Here is a 25999-nt window from a genome sequence, read left to right on the forward strand (position 1 = left end):
AAGATAATGCGATTCTGTATCAAGTCTACAGTAATTGCGACATATACCTAGGAAAAGCTTAATGTGATTGATGACTTTCGTTATTCTTTCATCGGGAAGTTTATTTAATTCCCCATTTTTTATCATCGTAGGTCTTATTAACCAAATAATAGAAGATAACGGCGATTCTCAAATCTGTTGTTTAGCTGTTATGTTGATACAGGATGTTTAGTGTATATTGCAAAATAAACTTGGTGTTTAGCTTGAATTGATGGTTAAACGTTTTTTTTTTTGCATAATTACAGGTTGAATATTTACAAATTGCGGGTTAAAATTTCACTTGTATCACTCTTTTAAATACTGATGTGACTTAAATAATTTTTGCATAATTTAAATAATAATATAATCTAGCATGTGATTACGATAACTGAATTTTTAATTTTTTGTGGTTTAATTTCTTTTTGCATAACACCATCCAACTCTGTTCTAGTAGTGAAGACTTTTTCTTTTTCTGCGTGGTTCTGGTTGATACAAATATAAGAAATAAAACCATTTTGTTCAATAAAAATTTATTTTAAATAATTTCCTATAGCACCTATAAATTTAATATGATTTGTACAATAAAATATAATCACAATAAATATAAGATTATGGCCCCAAGTATGGGATTTGCACAATCCACCCTGGAAAATCTGTAACATCACTTTAATCACCAACATCACTATCTCTATCGCCAATAATGAAGAGAAGGTGAAAAGCTAGTGCCAGGAGCATTGTTCCTAGTAAGTCTCCTATGGCCGTTAAATAAGGTATAGCGGAGTTATCAGGATCAATTCCTAATTTCCACATGTTAAGAGTCATAATTTGGGCAATGTATAACAACAAAAACACTTGCAATAGAGCAGCGGCTAAGTAAATTGTCATAAAAATAAATGTAAATGAAGTATGACCTGCTTCGAGATAACTTATAGTATAAGAAAAAATAAGGTGCCCAGGTATCACCATCAGCATTAACATTTGTGCGGTACCCGCATGGCTTGTTTCTTTTTTATCACAAAAAGCCGAACACGGGCTTAAGCATACTTGCATATGTTCTGGTAAGTACCCTGGTTGTGCAATACTGTGCAGCTCAGTAGATATCCTACTGGCTTGCACTGCAACCAGATTCCCTCCAACTCCATTTATAACAAGCTGGAATACAGCTACTCCTTTAAATTGAGATACTGTAAAATCCAAAATAAGTCCACCCACGCTACTAATTATCATAGCTGTTACGACGGGACTCCAACCACTGAAGAGGACTTTATTTACAAATTCATTTTTACTGGCTAACCAAGCCCAAAGAGGCACCATTAGTAGCCCCATCACAATAGAGCTTGATGTTAAGTACGGATGTGTATCCATAGTATGGTAAAAAACTGAAGCTAACCATGACAAACACGCTAAAGTTGTTAAGTCTCCTAAACTTGCTGCTATAGGAGTAGCGACATTGTCAGGATTAATGTGAAAATGCCTAGAAACAATAATTACAACAACCATTACCAACCCTAATATAAAACTGGCCCCAAAAGCAGTGACGATACTGCTGGCACATAACAAAAGGGCATGTTTTACATTGATGTCTCCACTTAGAACCCAACCGAATATCACCGCTGCTACTGAGGCTAAAAATCCAACTACAATGGCTTGGCACAATATTAAGGCAAGATTTCCTCCTATCAAAGCTATTTTTTGATGATGCGTATCGAGATGCCCCAAATTAGCATGTGTTGATAGTCGAGACGCTAAAGTCATTTCTAAGTTTCCTTTGAGACCCAGAAGTGCAGGTACTAAGATATACACCTCGCTAACATCTTTATATACTGGCCAATGCTGTACTTTATCTAATAACAAACTCGCCGCAACCATTCCAAACCCAGCCACAATGAATGGGACGAACATTTGTACAGCTGTCACCCATACTGGCTCCTTTTGTTCAATACTGACATCAGTCTTTGAGATCTGTCCACTATTAAGTAAAACGCAGGTATCTAATATCACATCCTCTTCATCCTACAAGATCCAAAAAACAATTAATATGTAAATTTAAAAAAACGCAGTTCTTCAAGTTGTAAACAATAAACGGATCTATAATTTACGTACTGAAGATTATTTTGTATTGTGGCGACTACTTGTAAAGTTTGCAATTTGTTAAGTTAATAAATCCAAAAGATACATCAAAGTGTAGGCAGCAGTAGGTACTCTCTGGAACTTATCCAAAACAAACAAACAAATGACTTTAAACAAGATCAGCCTAAGAGCGAAAATCACGCTCAGATTTGTCAGATACTACGGGCACTTTGTCTTGTTTGGAATAGAAGCTTGGACCAAAAAAAGCCTTGGACCAATGAACCGCCTTGAGGCCTTCGACGTGTAGATAAACCGACGTATTTTGGGAATATCTTGAGTGGATCACATCACAAATGACAAAGTTTTGAGAATAATGTAAAAAACAGAGAACTGTTAACATTAATCAAGATGATACACTGCATACCTGGGGCATATATCTCAATAACAGATATACGAGCTCCCAAAACTAACCATATGAGAAAAAGTAAGGGGCCGCCGAGGACCTGGCCATAGGTAGTGTTTCTAGCACAGGTCTGGTGTTAGACCTAACATGACTTAACGAGACTTACGTAGCCGAGACCGAGAGCCTTATGTGCCCTCCGAAGAACGATTGCGGCTCAGTTAAATTATAAATTAAAAAATTTGTCAGTGTCTGGAATCTAACTAGGGCTCTCCAGCTCATACCCCTCTTGATAATGGCTCCAAAATAGGTACCGAAACGTCGAGTTTTAAATTCTCAACGCAGTTCTTCCCGAAAACTTAATAATTTTCAGAAATATATATATATATATATATATATATATATATATATATATATATATATATATACATACATATGAAAATATATAGAAAGAACGTTATTGACTTTTACTTTTTTGAAACTGTTTAATAGGGGTTTTTAAGTAGGAAAATTAGATATTTTAGAACCCCAATGTTTTTCACAGACAACCACAGCCTTCTCCAATTCCTGCAATCGAGCATTTTAGTGTAATCGATGCAGCATAGATTTTAAAACTGAACATAGGCAAATACTCAACGAGCTTCAAGATTATGTCTCAGACAGAAGTCAGCACGGTGGTATCCACAAAATTTTGTATATTCAGCCATGACCAAGGCACGAGAAAACCACTTCAGTATATACACTAGTAATAGTCATGGCGGAAGTAAAAGCAACAACTTAATAATCATCACAAAGAGAAAGATTCAACAGCCGAAAAAAGAACAGATTCCTTTTGGAAGAATGGGAAAATATACCCTAGTAAGTACTAAGGTGGACTCTGGGTTAGTGTGGGGACTGCCAAGAGGAACTCAACAGACTGGCGGAACAGTGTCACACTGGTATGGGTTTCAGGTAATTGGGGAATATACAACAATGAAATGAAAGAGCTGATACACTTACCAGAAGAGCATCAGCTACAAAATACTTCGGAGCAGAGTCGGCCGTGGGAGTGTCAAAAAGCATGGTCTTACTAGGAAAAGCTTACTAGGAAAATATACCCATGACGTGACAAATTATATATTGTATGGACTTGTGCTAATAGAGCTGACATACTGCAAAAACAAGCAAGAATCAGCTCAGAGTTAGAACAGGCTTACTTAATGGACATGCGCCAGTCAAGGCACTCCTGTCAAGATAGTTGCACACAATAGGATTCTTTCATAGAGACTTGAACCTAAAACAACCTGAAACAGTTAACCATATCTTGCATGAAGGCGAGGTATTAGCTCGCAGGCGGCATATACTTTTTGCATACTACAAAAAATACGGTAAAAAACACTAGATAGATGGTTTTTATAAATTTGTTTACCTAAAGTCTATGCAATTAAAATATTTTGAATTTATTTACATACCATCTTCCTCAAACAAGTTATAACTTCTCAAAAAATGTCTTACTAATTTTCGGAAGCACTGCAATTATATCTTTTGCTTTTTATTTTTCAATAATAAACTAATTTAAGTGTTAAAATATAAAATCACTAGACGGGATAGAAATCTATGAATTATACTAACAAATATATAATTGGAAGGTGATAATGTTCAAGGAGCTTTACATATACTAAAAATCGCATAAATATAAATATGTATTAATCCGTTCACTTAAAGAAAAGAATGGAAAACTAGGCAACCAATGTTGCTGTTCAAAAAGGTGATAAAAAGTGCCAGATAGAGTGACTATGGTACTGGCTTAACAAGCTAGAAGGCCTCGGTTTGATTACCGGCACAGACAAATTTTTCCATTTCTAATTTAACTGAACCGCCACCGTGCTTCAAAGGATACATAAAGCCGTCGGTCTCGGCTACGTAAGTGGTCGCTGAGTCATGTTAGGAGCGCTTGCACGACCTGAGAGCCCTAATACTAGAGCTTAGCCAGAAAGTTACATTGTAACATTTCTAAATTCTTTGGATAGGTATTAAAATCCCCTCGTATTTGATAAAGTATCAAAGAATAATCTTAGTGTATTTCATTTCCCATTCGTACGTATTAAAACACCGAATTCTTCCAATTCATCTTAGCGTCGCCCAGTATAATAAACCATTTTTAGAGTTGTTTATATTTCTTGGGTATTATTTTCTTTGATCGAAACCGCTTTTGGGATATTCTGCGTTTCAAATAAATATTCCAGTTTATATGTTTTGTTTGTCCCAAGAGATTCATGTTAGTGCCCCTTTGTTCCATTTTTTTGTAGTTGCCCCAATCCAAACCCCTTGTCATTTACTTATCCACGACCCCAGCTCTCCTAACAAACTCTGAGTGCCGTTCGCACAAGTAGCATTTATTGTGCTTGCCCTATCTCCACCCCCATAGTTTCTGTCCCCAATTTTCAACCCCATAATCTTACCCCATGTGGTAGGCAAAATATGATCGTTACAACATGAATTTTACTTTAACTTGTTAAATACCACCCTAAAACTTATAATTCAAATTTTGTAAGACCTAATCAATCAGAGGATAAGCTTAGCAGATCAAACAATAGAACAGAATTTTCGTACTGGAAAATTGTGTAGATGCAGTATTTGTCATAAAGCAACTAAACATTTATGCTGTCTCAAGTAGAAACACTGTATATCCAATTTTTTCAAAAACACTTTTATACCATTTTTGGATGTACAATGTGCATGATTTCAGGATGCCATACAATACTTTATAAACAATTCCATGTTCACTTTACCAATCTAAAACACATTATATCTATATCCCCAAGTATAAACACTGTATATATTATGAGATATACAGTGTTTTTATTTAGTTTTGGTATTTACAGTGTTTTACCCTGTGTGTCTATCTACGTATCTAGGTACTAATCACAGTGTTTACATTTGTTGATAGTCAAGACCGTTGTTAACCTCAAAATATTTTTTAGTTGTTTCTAAATTATTATGGTGAGTGAAGTACATTTTTGTCATGTATAAATTATTTACGTGATGACAGCTTCACATACCTTGGTTTGCTAGTGACTACTACCAACAAAACAAGTAAAGAAATCAAAAGACGAAAAACTTTACAAATAAGGCATACTATGGACTCCAAAAACATTTCCACTTAAGAAACATCCAAAGAAGAATTAAAATTAATATATACAAAACACTGCTGAGGCTCGTCCTCATATGTGGGGCAGATACATGGACTGTAATGCAAAAGGATGAAAGACTTTTGCAAATATTCGAGCGTAACTCTTTAATGAACCAGATATTATAACGCTAATTAAAACATAGTGACTTAGAGGGGCTGGACACGTAATACGAATGCCAGACAATACAACTGCTAAAAACCTAATGACAGAAACACCTATAACAAGAAGAAATAGACGGCCGACCGCGAATTAGGTAGTTAGACGGAGTTAAGGCCAACTTGGGGATACTAAAAATCAGAAGATGGCAACACGTCGCCAGAAACTGAACAGAATGGTGACGAATCTTAGAGCAGGCCAGGGTCCACAAAGGATTGTCGAGCTAAAGATGATGATGATGATAAAATATTTAAGTTTATTGTACTAACTATTTAAAATTCAACTGAATGTTACCTATTAATTATCAAATATGAATAAAAATCGAAAAATTCAGTTGATACTAAACATGTGTAGAATTCAGAACAAGCATGACTGGTAAGAGATTGTTTAGATAATATATAGAATATGAGTATAGTGGTATAATATTTATAACTCTCTGCACATTATTGTTTTATTTTTTGGGACAAGAAATCAATGTATCTTTATTTCGGGACAATTATTATTGTCTGATGGTAATAATGGTTACTCTGAAGTTGAAGAGACTGATTCTTAGACATGATTTAGCGCTTTCATCTACAGATGAGGATAGCTATGAATGCACTGCCAACCCAGGATAGCTAAGTTACTAAAAAAAGGATACAAATATCAGCTACAGAAAACGCAGAGCTAACAAAAATAAACATCCCATTTTGCCTTGACATACTGTGAAGTGTAAGAAGTCTTGTTCTGAATTCAGCAAAGAATGCCAAACAGATATTTGGAATGCATATTGTGACATGGATTATACAACTCAAAGACTGTGGCTTGTAAAATGTGTTTCACTTAGATCTGTTATAGAAGAGTTCCAGCAGCTAATATTGTATATTTTTTTTTTTAGCCCTTTTTCTATCCGAATTGTGTGCTAGGCGTTTCCACATTGGTCCTGCGACTCTTTTGATTGCGACTCTTTTGATATCGTCGCTCTAGCGCATTTGAGGTCTTCCTCTTGGTCTCTTCGCATCGTACGGTCGCCAGTTTCCGACTTCTTTGTTCCATCTACCATCTTCGAGACGTTCGTTGTGTCCAGCCCATTTCCATTTTAATTTAGCTGCTTGTTTCGCGGCGTCCTTTATTTTTGTTTTGTTCCGGATTGCTTCGTTCGTTTGCCGATCTATTAGTGAGATACCAAGCATCTGTCGTTCCATGGCTCGCTGAGTTTTTCGAATCTTGTCCATGTTCTTTTTTGTGAATGTCCAGGTTTGAGCTCCGTAAGTGAGAACGGGAAAGATACAAGAATCGAACACTTTGGTTCGAAGGTTTTGGGGTATCTTTTTGTCTTTCAGTATGTATGAGAGTTTTCCAAATGCGGCCCATCCCATTCTTACTCGTCTGCTTATTTCGGTAGTTTGGTTTTCTTTGTTTACCTTGATATTCTGACCCAGATATATGTATTCTTCTACATGTTCCACTTTTGTTCCTTGGATGGTTATCGTCGGTTGATCATCTTTATTCGACATTAGCTTAGTTTTACTCAGATCATTTTCAGTCCTTTTTTTATGGATTCCGTATGAAGCTCATCGATCATCGTCTTCAGTTCTTTCCAGCTGTCGGCTATTAGTACTACGTCATCTGCATATCTTAGATGGTTTAAATACTTTCCATTTATCGACAGTCCCTTCGTTTCCCAATTTAGTGATTTAAAGTTATCTTCAAGTGCGGCAGTAAATAGTTTTGGAAATATGGTGTCTCCCTGTCTTACTCCTCGGTTGATTTTTATTGGCCTCGTTTTCATTCCGTTATCCATCGTGACTACCATTTCAGCGTGTTGGTATATATTATGTATTAATATCCTATATCTAGAATCTATTCTGCTGTTGACCAGTGCTTCCTCAATAGCCCATAATTCTATGCTGTCAAAAGCTTTCTCGTAGTCTATAAATGCTAAACAGATTGGTAAATTGTATTCGTTAACTTTTTCTATTAGGACCTTTAGTGTGTGAAGATGGTCACATGTACTAAACCCTTTTCTAAATCCGGCTTGCTCTACTGGTTGATATACATCGAACTTTGTTGTCAATCTATTTGTAATTATTTTTGTGAATGTTTTATAAAGTTGTGATAGTAGTGATATTGGACGATAATTTTTCAGATCTGTATTGTCCCCTTTTTTGTGTATTAATATTGTGTTAGCAGTATTCCATTCCCTTGGTATGTTTCCTTCAAATAGGCATTTATTAAAAAGTATTTTTAGGTACCTGATGACTTCTTCTCCTCCTTCTTTCAACATTTCTGCCAGAATTCCATCACTACCCGCTGCTTTATTTCTTTTCAATTCTTTAATTGAATTTTCTATTTCTACTTCGCTTATTTCGGGCATTACTTCAGAATTTACGTTTGTTATTTGTCTTTTCAGATTTTGCTTTGAAGAGTCGGGGGGATCGTTTCTTGAGCGGTATAACTCAGTATAGAAGTTTTCAACTATGTTTGATATCTGAGCTTTGCTTGTTTCTAGTTGGCCTTGTTGATTTTTCATAGTTATAATATTTTTCTTTCCTAATTTCGGTTTGGTATATTTCAGACTTTGATTTTTCTCTATCACTCTTTCTACATGTTCTTGTTGATGTTTTTTAATATCGTCTTTTATCTGTTTTCGTATGGCTCGATTAAGTTCTTGAGCATTCTCGTGATTTATACTGGAGCAACAACAGAAATTGTGAATTCTAGTTTCGGAAAATGTGGTGTAGTTCAAACTCTTCTTGACTCCTATTTGGACAAAAATCATATGTTATTTGTAGATAATTGGTAGTAGTAGTAGTCCTTATCTGTTTATATGGTTACATGATCGTTGCACTAACGCTTGCGGAACTGTGCATAAAAATAGAAAACAAATGCCAAAAATGGAGGAACAGTTAAAAAGGGGTGAGTCTGTATTTCATACCGCTAAAAACCGACTAATTGCCAATAAGTGGTGTGATAAACGAGACGTATTCATGCTTAGTACAGCACATGATAAACATGTAGTAGATACCGGAAAAACTGATAAGAAAAAAATAGGCCAATAGTAAAACCGCAATGTGTTATGGATTATAATAAAAATATGGGAGCTGTAGATAAAACCGACATGCTCCTCAGCTCAATTGAGTGTGTTCGAAGGTCCACTAAGTGGTACAAAAAGATCTTTTTCCATATTATGGATATGGCACTGCTAAATAGTCATATCTTATTCCAAGATGCCACAAAAAAGAAGATGCCGTTAGCCAAATTTCAGTTAAATTTGATTTCCCAAATGATTGAATTAAATTTAGATGCCTTCGTATGCAGGGCAAGAAGAGCAAAAAATCCCGCTCCATTTCGTTTAACTGGTAGACATTTACATACAAAAATTGCCTCAAATACTAAAACCACTCAACAGGCAGAAAAAGATGTTTTGTTTGTAGCAAAAATAAACTGCGGAAGGAAACAGTTTACATGTGCGAACCATGTGATGTCGGGTTGTGCGTGACACCTTGTTTTGAAAAATATCATACTCTAAGAAATCTATAATGTCAGATAAGTTTAAAAATATTTTATATTTGTATTTTTTTTTTTTTTTGTTTTTTAGAGAAAAATCATTAGTTTAAATTTTTCTTAAGCCATTTTTTTGTTATTAAAATTGATTTTTGGGATATTTAGTTTTTTTTCTGGCCTATTATCCTTTATTTTTCATATTTATGGTAAAATGATTGGCAATGAAATAAAGTAATAAAGTAAAACAAATGATAGAATTCCGAAAATTAAGTCGACTGTAACCTAAAAGCCAAAAATATTTGCTTCACTGCAGGAGACAACTATTTGCACTGCAGTGACGGGATGCCAATCCTCTCAGCCGCTTCGCAGCGAAAGGGTTAAGTAAAAATTACAATACCAATTTTCTACAAGTATGCAAAGTATTTTTAACTGACTACATTCAGGTATACAAGTGATTTAGTTATCAATGAAATATCATATGTTATCAAAAAGGAGCTGCTTAATTCATATGTAAAAGAAAATCGAGGTAAAAAATCCAATAACATCTGTGACAGGGACATAATAGTAAATCATATAAACTCTTATAATCCCTGTGTTGGTCATTACCACAAGAAAAAATACTCCTTTCACTAGATATTTGCCTTGAAGGTTAACAGTTGCTTTACTGTTTAATGACTTGAAATTAAAGCACCCAGGCATATGTAAAATGGAAACTTGTAGTAAAATAATAAAAAAAAGACAATGGAATCATAAAAGCTCAATGGAAGGCACACAAAAAAATTATTGCAAAAAGTATTATTGTTAAGAAGACAAACTACTAAGTAACGATTTTATATATAAAAAGCTGGACTTTTGACGAGTTATGACTGTGGCTGGTCTCTATACAATGTAAAACTTTAGTGCCTAGAAACCCCAACGGGCAACCATGGCCCTATATGGGCTGTCAGTGGTCATAGATGATGTGTTTACTGCATTAGCAATAATGATACTCATACCCTTCATGTAAACAATATAATTAATGCATCTTGCCAAAGGTCATACACACATCACTACTGATGGTTTCCATCGCAATATTAAGCAACAAATAAAAAAACAGTAGCTGTATTTGACTTCCAAGGTTTATTGTATAAATATTACTTCAAGTACAACTTCATTTCAATGACAAAAAGAAATTACAACCTCGAAAAAGAGATGAAAATCTTTTAAAAACATTTTTAATGAATTCCATAGTAGAAGCTAACTTTTACATGTATACTTTTACATCTATAACTCTAAAATTCAAAACCTACTTTGAAGATAAAAACTGTCAGGAGCTTGAATTCTTGCAAGAAAAGTTTGTGGTGTCACATTTTCCATAGAAGACCAACATATTATGAGGTATTTTTAAAAATAAAAAATGGAAGAGAAATATATAGAATATTAAACAGAAAACCTTTTTGGCTTAATTTGAGGGTCTCTCAGACAGTAGAAGTCTAAAGCCTGGTTGCACCAACATATCTTAAGCTTAAGATGTGTCTTAAGCTCAGCTTACGAATCATATGCATTGCACCATTGAGTCTTAGATCAATTTTCAGCTTGAACCGATCCTAATCTCAAGTCCACGTTATTCTCAGCTTATGTTGCTGTCTGAGTTAAGATGAGCAATCTAACCTCAAAAAATTGACAGTTGTGTTGTGGAATACAGATACACATTTTTATTTTCACCTGTATCTCTTACACTCTAAAATAAATAAAACAAGGAGAGTTACTACTTAAGATATAATCAATATTTAAATTAAGAAAAAAAAATATGTATCATCTGATGACAAGAAAAACTTATTAAGTACACATTTCAGTAAATTACAGCTTTGCTAGTGTTTAATGTTTGTTGCATTTTTGCAGAAAAGGTCAACAACTACCATAATCAGCCCTATAATATATAAAAACCCATATAATGTAGATTATGAAATTGGTTGATTGAGATAGGCAGTGATCTTTTCCAGAAAATGTGCAAGAAAAGTAAATGGTCATTTACTGTAATGTATACTTGTCTTAATGACTTTTTGTTGTTAACATATGACAGAGCATTAAAAAAATATACTTATTTAAATTAGCACATGAACATAAAAAAATCTTAAGACTCTTTTCGTCACTCAATAATTGACAAGTTACATGGTTGCCACTTGAATTGCATTTTAAATTCCGTCTTAGTTAAGACATGCTTAGATAAGAATCGAAAATTATGGTGCAACATAAGTGAAAGTTAAGGCAGCCCTAGCTATACGTGGAGCTGGGATAAGCTGGAGCTTAAGATCTGTTGGTGCAACCAGGCATAAGTCTCTGGGGGAAATTTTTCACTTAAATTTACTATCTCATGATTGCTGTTATAAATTCACTTTTGACAATTATTGCAAAAGTTTATATACCATTAAAAAATGGTTATTTGTGGATATTTCAATAAATCATTTATTGATTTCAACATTTAAAAAACAAAATGAAAGATTTTTTTAATATTAAAATCCAGCCATGATACTTTTTCTGAAAAGTAATTGGAAAATTCCAGGACAGAATATCATAATTGTTGGATTTTCACCATTGTTTATAAGAAAGCAGTGGCAATCTAATGATATGAGATTTGCCATTTAGTAGATAACCCCTATGATTTCAAAATTCTAGATATAAATGGTTATTAAGCAAGATTTAAATAGTAATATACACTGCCAGATTGTGTGTTGAAGTTAAAAAAATATTTTGAAAAAAAGAAGAGATAAAGAAATAAAAAGATGGTAGCAATATAGAAGATGAAAGAATATCCAAACAAAATTCTGATAGGGATATTAACAGTAGTCACTGATAAATTGTGAGACAAATGATCATGTAGAAAAAGTGACATCAAGTTCAATTAACTGATATCTAAATAAAAACAATTAATATAACTATGGATAACATCTATCATGTCCTATTGACAATCCTGGATAATTTGAAAATTGTTTTTTCAAATAGATCATTTTCACAGCACAATATATTGTCATATTTTATGTATCTTGTTTGCTGTGTAAGTTTTTTGTAGGCCTATAGTTTTATTCCATGGTGTGTTGGCAATTTCCATATTCATCCACTCCATTTACTACCCTAGGTCAATATAGATTCTACAAACTGGTATGTCAGCATTTTCATTTAGTTGGATTTTGTCATGAATAATAAATAAGAAACTAAGTCATTGTAAAGTTAATGTAAATATTAAATACAGTAGCAAATATAAATGTTTACTATTAGATATTTAATTACTGGGACCTCTCATACGTATGTAAACATAAGATTACTTACCATATCTTCATCTTCTGGCATTTTGTGTGTTTTGAAACTTCTCTGTTTTCTGCGTTTTAAATGTAAATTATTGATAGGTTTCTCCATTGCAATATCTAATTAACAAATTCATTATTAACATCATACTAGAAGCTTCCAATATTCATTAATAAATCTCATTACGATCTATTGTAGAAGAGTATTATAACTATAACCGTTTATACCACAAATCTTGAATATATAAACAATAAATAACTTGTAGTTATAGATTTATAGTTAAACATATTATATAACCTAACATAACACCTTGATGACTTCTTCTTCTTAAGAAATTCGAATTTGTGTACGTGTAATTGATTGTCGTCAACTGTTTGTATTCAACAGTCGTGCCACTACTTCTTCGTTTTAATTGAAAAACAGGAACATCAAATGAATAAATTTGAATTTAAATTAATACGAAATTGTAATGAAAATGTATTTTAAACTAATTTCTAAGCAAATTCGGTTGTGTAATAACAATGTTACTATTTTTGAAATTTTACTATTTTGTTGCTATTTATCTACCAACAAAACGTAAACTACCAATTTTCCTCAGTTGGTAGAGAGTATAGAGTTGGTATACCTGGATCTCGTTATGTCTACGTATCCATATCCGCTGTCCTCATAATCAACGCTCTTTTCCAAATCGACAAGGCGTGGGGTAACATCTGTGGTTTAATATAATTTCTCGAAGCTATTAATAGTTATTTAAAATGAATGGTGTATTCAAATTCTATCTCTGTGATTCTACAGCAGCTGATAAATAGAAAATTTCATAATTGGACGAAAACTGCTAAATATATTATTCAGAAGTACATAATATTAAATGTAATAGGTACGTTATTATTTATTTTTATTTTATTATTAATTCATAATTTATTAATTTAATTATTATATTGATACACGAGTCAAGATTTCATTAAATTTCTGTTAAGTTGGCCTAAATATCTGCTGGTCATGGTGCACATTAAGTGTTTATTTATTCATAATTTTGGTGCTTAATGTCTTGATTTCTTGAAACTAAGTCCTGATTTCTCTAAAGTCCTTATTATCCCGAATGTCCTCTGATCATGCCGGCACGCCACGTGGCAAAAAAGCTGATGTGTCTTAATTTATAGACTGTTTGGATACTTTATCTAATACCTAACCTATACTCCTATGTGTGACCTGGAAAGTATACTTCCCCTTTTAATCTTAAACTAAAAATTTCAATAAAATCAAAGGTAAATTCCCATCCAGTCGGCTCGTGATAACGAGCTACATAAACTACTTTCCAATTATCAAGTTTTGTGTCATCATGAATTGATAACTCTTAAATTCTATAGAAAAGGTCATAGGATTGCAAAGATTACTTACAATTAAAAAAGCAGCTCAAATTCACTGTTTCTGGAAAAGAGTGATGTAATACTGATCTTTTCAGAGATTATATTCTTAATCTATATTTAAATTGGCTCAGTATCAAAATTTCTAATTATTTTATTAAATTTATCTAATTGGGGGTATTCATGTTTTAGGTCCTGCTATACAAAATGGGGACTGAACATAGGCGAGCCTTGAATTTTTGGAGAAGTACACACAATATTTCAGATGTGAAACACGATCGTCCCAAAAGAATTATGCAGTATCCAAATATTCAGTTGTGCTTCTGCTTACTGAAAAAGTTCAGAAAACAGGATTGACCTAAGGATTTTGTAAAAAGTAAGTAACTTTAAAATTTTTCTTTAGTTTAGTTAGTAAAAGTTTATATATTAATAAATTATTTGTTTCTGTAATTAGAACGTTGAACATGTTAATTTTCTGTTTCTATAAATTTCTTGGTTCAGGCAGACATTCTGTGCCCCTACACTTAGTTTGTTCATTATACAGTGTGTTAACATATTCTTTTCATTGTCTATATTTAATTTTTATCACTTCTGATTTGATAAAATGTATTAATACACAACTGCTTTAAAAGGTAGTCTAGTACTTATTTTTCTAATTTTTTTGATGGGTCTGTAGAGCTTTTTTCCATACATTTTTGGGACATGTGCCACATATCTTTTCTCTCACTTTCAATCTTGTTTATTTTACATGTAAAATTAACTCCTTTCCATTGATCCTTGGGTATTTTTAATTTTACATTAGTAAATTTCTGGTATATTTCATTCCCCTTAGTGTAATTTCTTCTAAGACTGATATTGATGCTCATTGAAGGTTAATGCTTATGGACAGGAGTGTTTTAAATGTAAATAAAAAGGGGTTGAGTTCATGGAAAGTACAAGCTGAATATAGCCACAAGTGTCAACCATGAATTAAAATATTTCGGTTTTACAGTGTTGGGATGTTTTTAGAATGCATCTGTATGCTTCAAATATAAACAGAGAAAGCTTTTAAAAAGTACATATCGATTATACTATTTTATGAATTCTGCAATTTTTAATTTATATGAAACAATAATGAGTAAATATTATTTGTCTCTCTTGAGATTAATTACAAACATCTGTTGCAATCTGACAACTGCTGATTTGATGATTGCCAAATCTATTCCCTAATCTATCAAAGGATAATTGTCAAAACAAATATTTACTCATTCTTGTTTTATATAAATCAAAAATTGCAGAATATAAACAAAATGTACTTTTCTAAAGCTTTATATTTTTATATTTGAAGCATACAGCATCTACATTATAAAAACATGCAAACACTGCTAAACCAAAATTTTTTGTTCCATGTTGTGGCATTTGCTGCTATAATCAGCTTGTACTTTCGGTAAACTCTACCTAAAAAGGTTTGTAACCCAGTAGATAAAAGAGCTGGGTCAGCTGGGCAATAAGCATAACCTAAGATATATAATTTGATTTAAGCGTAACATAATATGTCTTATCATATTATGTATGTTGCATATCCTCAATTATTTCATACTCACATCTAAAATTCAAATCGGATAAGAGCAAGCATATAATATAGCAATTAAAAATTGAAAACGAACTAAAATCTTTGTTTACGGAGTATCTTGTATTTCATTATTATAAAATTCATGTACATTATACAAAAAATATGGCAACATTGTAATGCGCAAACATATATTCAGATGCCAAATAAATTTTGGGTTATGTTCATTGATTTAAACTAATCATTAAAGGGGAGCTGGTAAATATGATTATTATTCTAATGGATTAAAACCCAGAAGAATAAACAGCCATGACCCATGCAAAGTAAAAAATTTACACTTAGACCATTTAATATGTCCAACGATATTAGAATTTATTATAATAGGTACTTTTAAAAGATCAGGTAGTCATGGACACAAAAAATATGTCCTACATTTATTTGTTTATAATAGCAGTTGAAATTTTTGTTGTTTTATTAATCATGATTTAATTTCACTAAAGCAAAACCATTTGATTTTCTTTTGCTTCAATCATCATATAACCAATTTTGTCTCACACACCAGAAAATTGTGCCAAACATTCAGTTGTCTCCAAAAGAAGTCTCAACACTTAAAGTTCAATAAATGTTCTCTAGAAGAGTCACATAGTTGCTTGCCCTCGTAACATTCTTTGGCAAGAAATACAACACTGCCCTTGATTTATTTCCACTAAATGCACCCCATACCATTACACTTTCAGTATGTTTGACGGTTTTAACTGTGAACTTTGGATCATACCTTGACCCAATTAGTAGGTGGTGAAAAAATTTGGAGCTTTATTTTACTAACCTGAACATACTTTTGTCAGTGAACACTACTTTTTGTTTCCATTGTTCAGGTGTTCAATGCTGATAACTTTTACAAAAATTAATCTTTTTTTCTTCACTGTTTTTGTAAGCCAGGGCTTCTTTGCAGTAGTTGGTAATCTTTCTAGATTGTTCTAAAGCAGGTGAAGAATCATTCTTATTGAAATGTTCTGAAGAAGATCAGGATGTTTATTTTTGAATTATGTGGTAGTTATGGAAGGGTTGAACATTACTTCACACTTGATGATGGTGTCAGTTCTATATGATGTTTTTTAGGAGCTCCAAAACCAGGTGTTTGAAAAATCAATATCACATGCTACAGTAATTACAGAGTCCCCTTTTTTAAGTAAAGTTAAAGTATGAACTTTCTCGTATTGTGGGAATTTCTCTTGACCCATATTTTTCGCTTCAATTTAGAATTTAATGATACCAAACTTTACTTAGGAGTAAATTAAAAGTTTAACACTGATTACCTGCACAAAGCCAACTGTGTACAGTACAATTTTCTGTGGTGTTTACATACTAAGATAAATTACTAGGAATTTATGCTATTGATAAATGTGTGATACTTCTATAAATTCTGAATCTGAGGTAAATATTTATATAACAAAAGATATTAATATTTTGCTGATACTTGACACTCATATCCTGTATCATATATTTCTTTACCAAGTTTTTATTTTATCTGGCTATGATGAACTCATCCAAAGAAAAATTGCCTGGTGCTTTTAATTATATAAAAGGATAATAAAATGATAATAGCTGATCGAATAGCTGATTAGGAAAGATTTGTAAAATTGGTTCCACTATATCAAAGCAAGATACAAAATTCAGAAAAGCAATTAGTGTTAAAGAATTACTTACTGTAACTCCACTATACAGTAGAACCCCCATTATCTGTGCTCCACGGGTCCGGACGTGGCATGGATAATCCAAACATGTATTTATTATATATGATACATATGTACGTATTAGCCTAGTAGAATATTGGCAGCTTTTTCAGCCTCTCGATTGGTTACTTTTTTTTTATTGATATTGTCTTATCATTTTTTCGTCAAGATTCTCATTTTTGGATGAATCAGTTTTAACATTCTTTCATTTGCATTTGTGTTCATGAAAATCTGCTTGCTTAGCACACATTGGCCCAGAGATTGTTAAACCCTCCGTTCTTTTCTACAGAAACCACTTGGTTGAAAAGTGCTTCATTGAGTTGTTCAAAAATTCGCTCTTTTAATTGATTTCCGTATTTTAAAAAAGAGAATTTTAAAAAAAATTTGTAGATTCACTTCGTATTTATTGATATGGTTTGTTAACTTCATATATTCGTGACAATGATGTGACACATTCACTCTTTTCACCACTGTTTAAAATCCATAGTTTTGTTCAATTGTTAAAATGTTTCTTTGCATAACAAGAATATAGCAGAGTAGCGTGTCTTCTCTAGGGTGCATTCTCCCAGCACTGCTACTATCGATATTCCATTATGCGCCTCCCTCACGGCGCCGCGGTGTGTAGTTTCTGTCGAGTGGTTTGCGGTGGTATTTGGATAAAACCTCAAAAATGCAATTTGAGTAATGGCAAATCATAGCTTGGATAACCCACACAGATAATCAGGGTTCTACTGTAGTACTAAATTACTCCCATTTTCATATAAGCATATTTTTGTCATATGAAGGGCTCAGGTGTAAATAATGGTATCTGACAAAATTGTCGAAATTAAGTTTTTGCTCGAAAACAATGGTATATGCAGTTCTAAACAGGAATCTGTTGATATTTCGTTACTAGTTTAAAAGATGGCGCTGTAAATAAGTTGCAAATGGCAACTGTGACATCGAATTTGCGTAAATAATGGTATGTGTAAAACATGAGTGTCTCATTTAACATTTAAAAAATGTCACATACCATTTTTTACACCCGAGCTCTTCATATGTTCTTATACATTGCACAATATCCCATAATTCATATCTCATAAATTTACATTGATACAAATTAATTAATTGTTCCACATTAGCTTCCTATCCCAAATGAAGTATTCTTGTCCAAGAAAACTGACAGCCTTTAGTCATTGTTATCTTGTTGCCTGTATATTGGATGACACTATTGAAAGAGGATTTGTTGATTATTTTTCTTTAAATCCAATTTGGTGTGCTAGAATATGTTGGTTTAATTCTTCATATAATCTTCCTTGGATAATATTCTCAATTTTTTTCCTATTAGTGGAAGAAGAGTGGACTGTAATTTTGAGGTAGTTTTTGGTTAGTATTAGGTTAGGAATAATTATTACAATGCCTGTCTTCCGTTTATCAGGAAAGAAATGATATCATGCAATAGTCATATATGCTTCTTATTTCCTTATGAATAACAGTATCTAGCTGTTTAAGATTTTACAATTTGAAGTCTTTGAGTGGAGCTGTATTCATGCTTATAAAAATTTTCAAAAATATTCTCGCCTAGTGCATCTGTATCCAAATTATTATCCTTGTTGCATTTTTAGGTTTTTTTAAGTTGCTTTGCAAAAGCATTACATTTCTCTTCATCTGTGTTATATCACTGACTGTTCATCATAGTTTGTCATTTATTTGAAATTTGTTGTCTAAATAATTTATATTTGTAGTTTTTTTTATTTCATTCTGGTGTTTTACCCTTCATGGATGGCATGTCTTACATGCTAGGATCCATTTATGTTTAGGATATTGGTTGATTTTGTTTGTCTGTCTGAGGATGGAGAGCAAATTGTTAACTCCATAACTAGTCAAACAATAAACAGCATTTTAAATGGATTGAGTTGTGACCATTATTGTATAACCATTCAAATATAATATTAATTACGTAACTCTTTGAGGAGCAAAAGTTTTTATGCAAAAAGTGTCCTAGTGGAGCAACAACATATTTATTCACAAATTGGTAAAAAAAATACACAAAGGGGTTAATTATCTACTATTGACAATCAGATGTTTTTTTTGCAATTAAGTTTTTTATTTTTTTAGTTACAGGGAAGTACAAGTTTGCAAACAATATAGTAATATAAAAAAGCGAACCTACAGTTTATTGTGATATTTCTGAAAGCATGATTTGCTTTTAGATGACATAATGGAACTTACACACATAACAAATCCATTCGCTCCTAACTTGTTGTCTTTGATGCTGCATAAAGCACATCTTTTTAAACTTTACTGTGGCTTGTGGCTGATGTTCTGAAGTATGTAGTACATCTCAATGGGAACAAATAGCTTTGCTTTTTTGATTTGTAATGAGTCTGATGGCATTCTGTTAGATAGTCTCTTTTTAGAAACAATTTGGTCTGTCAATAATCCATTAATAATAGCTCAGTGAAAATCTTTTGATGTTACTTTACACAAGTTTAGCAACTTGTAAAGGCAGTATGCATTTACAACCACAGCATCTAATAAATAAAAAAATATTCAATATTTTGTTGCGATGGTCAATTTTTAACTTAATAACACCTGGTCAAATTTATCTGTTCACTGACTCCCTCAGGGCTGTGAAAGTTGAAAAGTATGTGTACTGCTCTCATATCATTCCATTTTACTGCTACCAATCCTTAATCACTGGTGAACCACTGATATTCTCCTCAATTCGTTTTTTGTATCAGTTTCAAAAATAGGCAGATATCAGTGAGATACATTTACAGTTGCATTACATTCACCAACTGCATGGATGTTGTCTCTTCAATTTCCCAATCAAAGGTACAGTATAAGCTGTCAACAAGCAACAAATTATATGGGGTTGGATTATGAAGGTCTTTAATAAACTGGTATTTCAGAAGAATATGTAAAATTTTCAGGGCAGATAAGTCTATGATTAGTTGACCATATTGGATGTGTATAAGAAGTATAGTTTTCTTGTCTAGAAACTCTAGCCATATCTGTTGTCACCTTTAGGGGAAAACCAGACTTAGGCTCTTCACCTGATATGCTATACAGTGGAACCTCGATTATCCGTCAGGTCACCGAACCAAGGGTATGACGGATAATCGAAAAGACAGTTAACAGAACATTAAAAGAAATAAAAATTCATAGTATAACTTTCACATTTTATTTGTATGTTTTATTTGACAATATGAGAGGGATTTATGTAGGTACAGTTGAAACAATTTGATTTAAAATATTCCGAAATCTTTGTTTCTTTTATTGTTACTTCACATTTTGCAACGGCTGAATTTCTTAATGGACTTAAAATCATCAAATCTACCTGATTGGCTTCTTCTTGCCGAGAATATCACTCGCTGAATTGTTGTATGTGCGATGCAGCTTATCTAGCTTCTTTACGCAAATCTTTGTGAGTTGCAATAGCATCATCAACATCGACACCGTCAAAGTCTGTGTCAGCTTCTGACTCGGTTTCGTCTGTCTGCGTCCTCATCACAAATTAACCATTCTTTTAAGTCATCTTTAGGTAACGAAAACAAAACAGTTGATTCAGTCATAACTTCATTTTTTACCGCATCAAGCTCGGCTGTCACGAGGGCATTTTCATCTTGAGTTGATTCAGGCCATAATTTATTCCACACTCTTTTCAGCATTACTTCCGAAACCTCAGCCCAAGCATCTATAGCATTGTCGACTGCGTGTTTTAAATTGTATGCTCTCGAGTATTCTGGCTAATAATATTCCTCTTCCATAACTAGATTTAGAATAAATTTTTTTCTGTTACTTTTTCTCAATGTTTCAATGACTGATTGATCCATTGGCTGTATCAATGATGTTGTATTCGCAGGCAGAAAAGAGCACGTGATATTTTCATCGTCACTTCGCAGTATACCGGCTTCAGGATGGGCAGGTGCATTGTCCAAAATGAGAATCGCCTTTGGTGGTAAATTTTTTGCTTGCAAGTATTGTAGAACGTTCGGTATAAAAACCTAAAAAACAAGACGTTAGAAAAATAGATAAACAAATTTTGGTTTGCATTACATACCTTTTTGAACTAGTCAGCGAATATTTCCTGGAACATCCATGCAATATGTTGTGCGTAGTAGTTAATGGAAAGCGCGTTCATATTTAAACCACAAATACAGAGGCGTCTCTAGTGATTCATTTGTGGCTTTTTTCATTGTCTTACGATATTTCACCTGGTCATCCAACGATTTCATTTGCGAAGCATATTGATTTTTGTTTTTGGAACATCATACTTTTTGCTCAATGCGACAGCAGAAACACCTTTCTTTAGTTCTGTAATAATTTCTATTTTTTTTTTTTTTTCAATTGACAAAACAAGTTTTCTTTTTGATGCTCCAGATGTAGAGGACTCCATTTTTCAAAACTTAATTGATCAAATGACAAAGTGACACAATCAATGTTGGAATTTGAATCAAACTGAATTATGGTGATGGTGACACACATATATTGACTGTAATAATTATTGTGCTGTGCGTTTTTATTTTCGGTTTAAGATTCAAAAAATAGAACTCTAAAAGCACGGTATCATTTATCATTATAATACCTACTCATTTAAATTAAAATTTAATCCAGAGCCCTGAATAAGAACAAAAACTATTTACATAAAAAATGCACGTGTACTTTTCAACGAATTTCGTTTGGCTCATCGTAATGCTCAAACAAAATACATTGATGACTAAATTTTACTTATGTAGTCAATATAACTTATGTATGGACCCTGACGATTAACAGAGGTGACAGTTAATAGAGAGACGGATAATCGAGGTTCCACTGTATCTTCATTTTCAAAATTATCCACTATTGATTTGGAATCAGATGGTATTGTCTCTACATCTTCACCTATATTATCCAGGTTTGCTTGTAATTCGTCCATGTCATGTCAATTATAGGGTAAAAGATATATAAATTTTTTTTCAATCTTGACATTTTACTAGATAAATATTAATTTTGTAAAATGCCATATGTGGAGCAGTGGTATGAATATTATACTTACCATGAGAAAGTTTGTGGATTTTTAATTTACACACAAATATTATCAATCAGGTTAATTATTACTTACCCAGCAACATCAACACAAGTCTTGAACATATTATTATTAATTACAAATTATTTTGTGAATACATTTTTATATGAACTGAACAAAAATTTATTACCAGCAACATTGATTGAAGAGTTTTATAAAAACTTATCTGAATCAGGAGGTATTTTTCTGTCAAGCATTAGCTTTCTTATGAGTTTCTATATTTGATGGTAACATTCAAAAAGACTGAAACATTTTGTGAATCTTTATTTACTGCTTTTAATTGTGGCATTTACTCATTAACTTAAACTTTATATTATATTATGCTTGTACTTTTACTAAATTTTATTTTGTTTAACAGGTTTGTTGCATTGATTGTACATATTGATGGTGGAAATATTTATATGGACAGTTATAAGTCAGTGCATTTTGGGGTGACTAAGCAATCCAAACCATTAGCATACCACAGGATTGGAGCAGATTTAATAAATAATGTGAAAATATGTAGAAGTAATGGATTTTAACAAGAGGTATGAGTTATGCCGATGAAGTACACAAGTTTACCTGTTATTTACAAGGTCATAGCGCTTGTCAAAATCCATTACCTATAACCTGTTAAGTAAACGGTTATATTAAGCATTATTTTATATTTATAATTTCTTTCAAAAATAATTTATTAATTTAATTACAATATAAAAGTTTCTTAACATAAATCACCAATATTTTGGTCTGATAAGCCGAGTTTACATTTATGAGTTCTCAGAACCTCTAACCAGTTGTATATGAAAATTGATTGCAAGAAACCTCATATTCAATCTAAACATTCACAGTTCTATACATATCTCAGATCTGAGTACTTGTAAATGTAAAGCTGGCATTACTTTCTAAAATAAGATAAATGCATACATATTATTTTTTGAGCAGCAGTGTTAAAGCTGGTTGTGGTGCTGAAGAGTCTGATGATATTTTCTAACAAAACCTATCAAATGAAAGGCATTTCTTATGAGTAAATGATTACATGTCTAGAAAATACAAGTATTATGAAAGCCAGAAATATTCATATATGAAAAAGGAAGCCACTTGTAAACAACAAATTTTATGAAATTAAAAAGATTATTAAAACCTATCAAAGTAGTTAACATTTAGGCCTTTTGGTTATTTTCACATTTACTGTTTCTGTAATCTGTTTTCTACTATATTTTGATTTTCTTCATTGATTGGGTTTATTGCCTTTTTAATTGTCCCATTTTTTATTTTGATCTTTATAGTACATCTATGAAGCCTTAAGTAAGGTTCAATATGAGTGAGGGCTTAACCACCCTTCCACTTAGCCTAAGAGGTCTACTTTTATAACAATGACCATTCTATTTTAGTAAGTTCTACTGCCTTACAATGTAGCAAAGTATTGCTCAAGAATAATTACAACGTAAATCGTCTTTTTCTAGTAATTGTTAATAATTTGAAATTCTAATTGTACAGGCTGAATTACTTTTTTCATTGCCTCACGTTTGATAGGTTTTTCTACAGTATTATCACGAGTCATCTGTAGTCAAATCAGTTTAATTTTTCTGCCAAATATGTAACTAGTGTATTTCTTTATTGTTTTAAATATTTTTTAACATAATGTCTACTTCAGTAATGTATTCTACATGTTTTCCTTTACATGTATGTGCCTCCTAGCGGCAGAATACGGGCAACGACGCACTTGCTTTAAGGGTAGTCCTTATAGTAGGGATCCTGGTCTTAAAGAATAATTTGAGCACATACACGGCATTAGTGTATTTTGGTTAAATTTGTGGTGTGTTGGCTAAAACATACAATAAAGGAATAGAAAAGCTGCCTGACTTTAGGTTGAGTAAAACTAGTTTATGGAGCTACTTGGAAATTGTTTCAGCAAAAAATACTTTCGAATGTGATATAGCTGTAAAGATTTCTCAGAAGAATGTCTTCTTACAAATATTTACAGTAAAACCCATATTTGAAAGGTTTTTATTCCAAAACAACTCGTTATCGTTTTAAGTTTGGTTTTGAAACCTGTCAATAATAGTGTACCTCATGGTTTATTTTAATTAGTTTTATGGGAAAACTGTATAAAACAACTTTCACATTTGTCTCTTTATTTAAACTTAGTTTCCGTTATATTAATATATGCGCTTGCACACTGAAGAAAAACGTTACAAATGTGAAAGTTGTTATAAGCAGTTCTTCCAAAATTAATTTAAAATACCCCATGAGAGAACACACTGCAGAAAAATCTTTAGAATGTGCGATTTGATCAAAACAGTTATCTCAAAAGAGCAATTTAAATAAATATGTGTTTGCACACTGAAAAAATACTTACAAATATAAAAATTTTTACCAGTTGTCCTAATTCATTTTGTCACGTTCATTTCATAAGTACTTTTCTTGTGAAAAGCATTTGTTTGATGAAATGCCACATGTTTTTGGAGAACTGTTCCAAATTTTCATATTTGTAAAGTGTCCCTCCAATGTGCAATCATATATTTATTTAAATTGCTCTTTTTAGAAAACTGCTTTGAACAAATTTCACATTCGAAAGGTTTTTCTCCAGTGTGTGTTCTCATATGGTTTTTCAATTACTTTAGGAAGAACTGCTTAAAACGAGTTTCACATTTGTAAGGTTTTTCTCCAGTGTGCAATCGCATATATTTATGTAAAATATCTATTTAAATAAATTGGCGATTGTGACACAGGTTTGAAACCCAGGAATGTTGAAAGAAGTTGGAAACTAAGTAATTTTTTATATGTATTAAGTGTTTAGTGCATTATTGATGAATTGATTCAGTGTGTTCTGGTTCATTACAATCTTGTTTATTTCAATGAAATATAAATATTCAAAATGTGGCTCCATAAAGTCAAATTTCAGTTAGAAAGAAAATATATGTTTTAATTAAATGTTGGTTGGGTAAATTTACAATAGATTTTAAAATTATTTATTTTGCTTATAAGGCCACTTTGCTACAATCTTCTGCAATTACATTTTTTTATATAACGAATTTTTGTATCTAAAAACATTTATAAATTTTTTTTATGGATAACGAAATGTTTCATTTTAATATCAAAATAAATTAGTCTACAATAAAGTGTTTTCTTTTTCTTTCAAACTCTCCTAAAATTAAAATTTTCATTTTATATCAAAATAAATTAGTCTATAACGTGTTTACTATTTCTTGTAAACTCTCCTAAATACAAGGTGAGTAAAACAGCTTAAGATCAGCAAACAGATGTCTTAATGAGCTGTATATTAACCTACAAAACATTTTGTACTTTGTGTCTCTTTACTCATCAACCAATTATTCTCATTCCTGCTGTAATTCTAGCATTCATTGGCTAAATATATAGTATGGGGCGTTTTAAGCCTTTAGTTCATCACCTCGATCATTCGGTCTCAAGAAATAAATCGTTTGATTTTACCAACCATAAACTCCTATGTCTATGAGGGATAATCTCAATGGGCTAAACGAGTATTTAGCAGTAACAGTTATACCTATTACTATTTTTTAATACCTAGTATACCTTTATATATTTTAATGCTAGTTACAATATACCTGTTACCTTGACAGGGCGAGAAAATATCTGACTGACAAGTTTTAGTATTGTTAAGGGTACTTATCGTACTTAAATAACATTTAATAATTATACTTAAGTATAATAAAATAAGTATTTATAATATATTTTTTGTTTAGTAACAAGGAAAATA

General features: G+C 32.1%; 1 protein-coding gene and 1 long non-coding RNA gene across 3 annotated transcripts; one reads left to right on the forward strand and one right to left on the reverse strand.

The window, feature by feature from the left end:
• Nucleotides 1–531: 531 nt before the first annotated feature.
• Nucleotides 532–14040, reverse strand: LOC140451846 (solute carrier family 41 member 1-like). Of its 2 annotated transcripts, none has more exons than XM_072545751.1 (3): nt 13984–14040; nt 12610–12704; nt 532–2031 (listed from the first exon to the last, which is right to left on the reverse strand). In XM_072545751.1, the coding sequence occupies exons 2-3, from the start codon at nt 12694–12696 to the stop codon at nt 685–687; spliced, it is 1434 nt and encodes a 477-aa protein (XP_072401852.1). In that variant the 5' UTR covers nt 12697–12704; nt 13984–14040; the 3' UTR covers nt 532–684. The 2 variants fall into 2 exon arrangements, with proteins under 2 accessions (XP_072401852.1, XP_072401854.1); XM_072545753.1 differs by lacking the exon at nt 13984–14040 and adding an exon at nt 12895–12916.
• LOC140451847 (uncharacterized) lies at nt 13242–25382 on the forward strand. Its single transcript, XR_011952098.1, has 3 exons — nt 13242–13462; nt 14142–14325; nt 22640–25382. It is a non-coding gene; the product is annotated as an uncharacterized lncRNA (long non-coding RNA).
• Nucleotides 25383–25999: the final 617 nt, after the last annotated feature.

The sequence above is a fragment of the Diabrotica undecimpunctata genome, chromosome 10 (assembly GCF_040954645.1).
Source record: "Diabrotica undecimpunctata isolate CICGRU chromosome 10, icDiaUnde3, whole genome shotgun sequence".
Lineage (NCBI taxonomy): Eukaryota > Metazoa > Arthropoda > Insecta > Coleoptera > Chrysomelidae > Diabrotica > Diabrotica undecimpunctata.

Bases quoted from the DNA above. Each gene is read 5' to 3' on its own strand.
- LOC140451846 (XM_072545751.1), bottom strand. From the start codon at position 12,696: ATGGAGAAACCTATCAATAATTTACATTTAAAACGCAGAAAACAGAGA. The intron at 2,032-12,609 runs GTAAGTAATCTT...TGGATCTTGTAG, and splicing joins TGCCAGAAGATGAAGATATG to GATGAAGAGGATGTGATATT.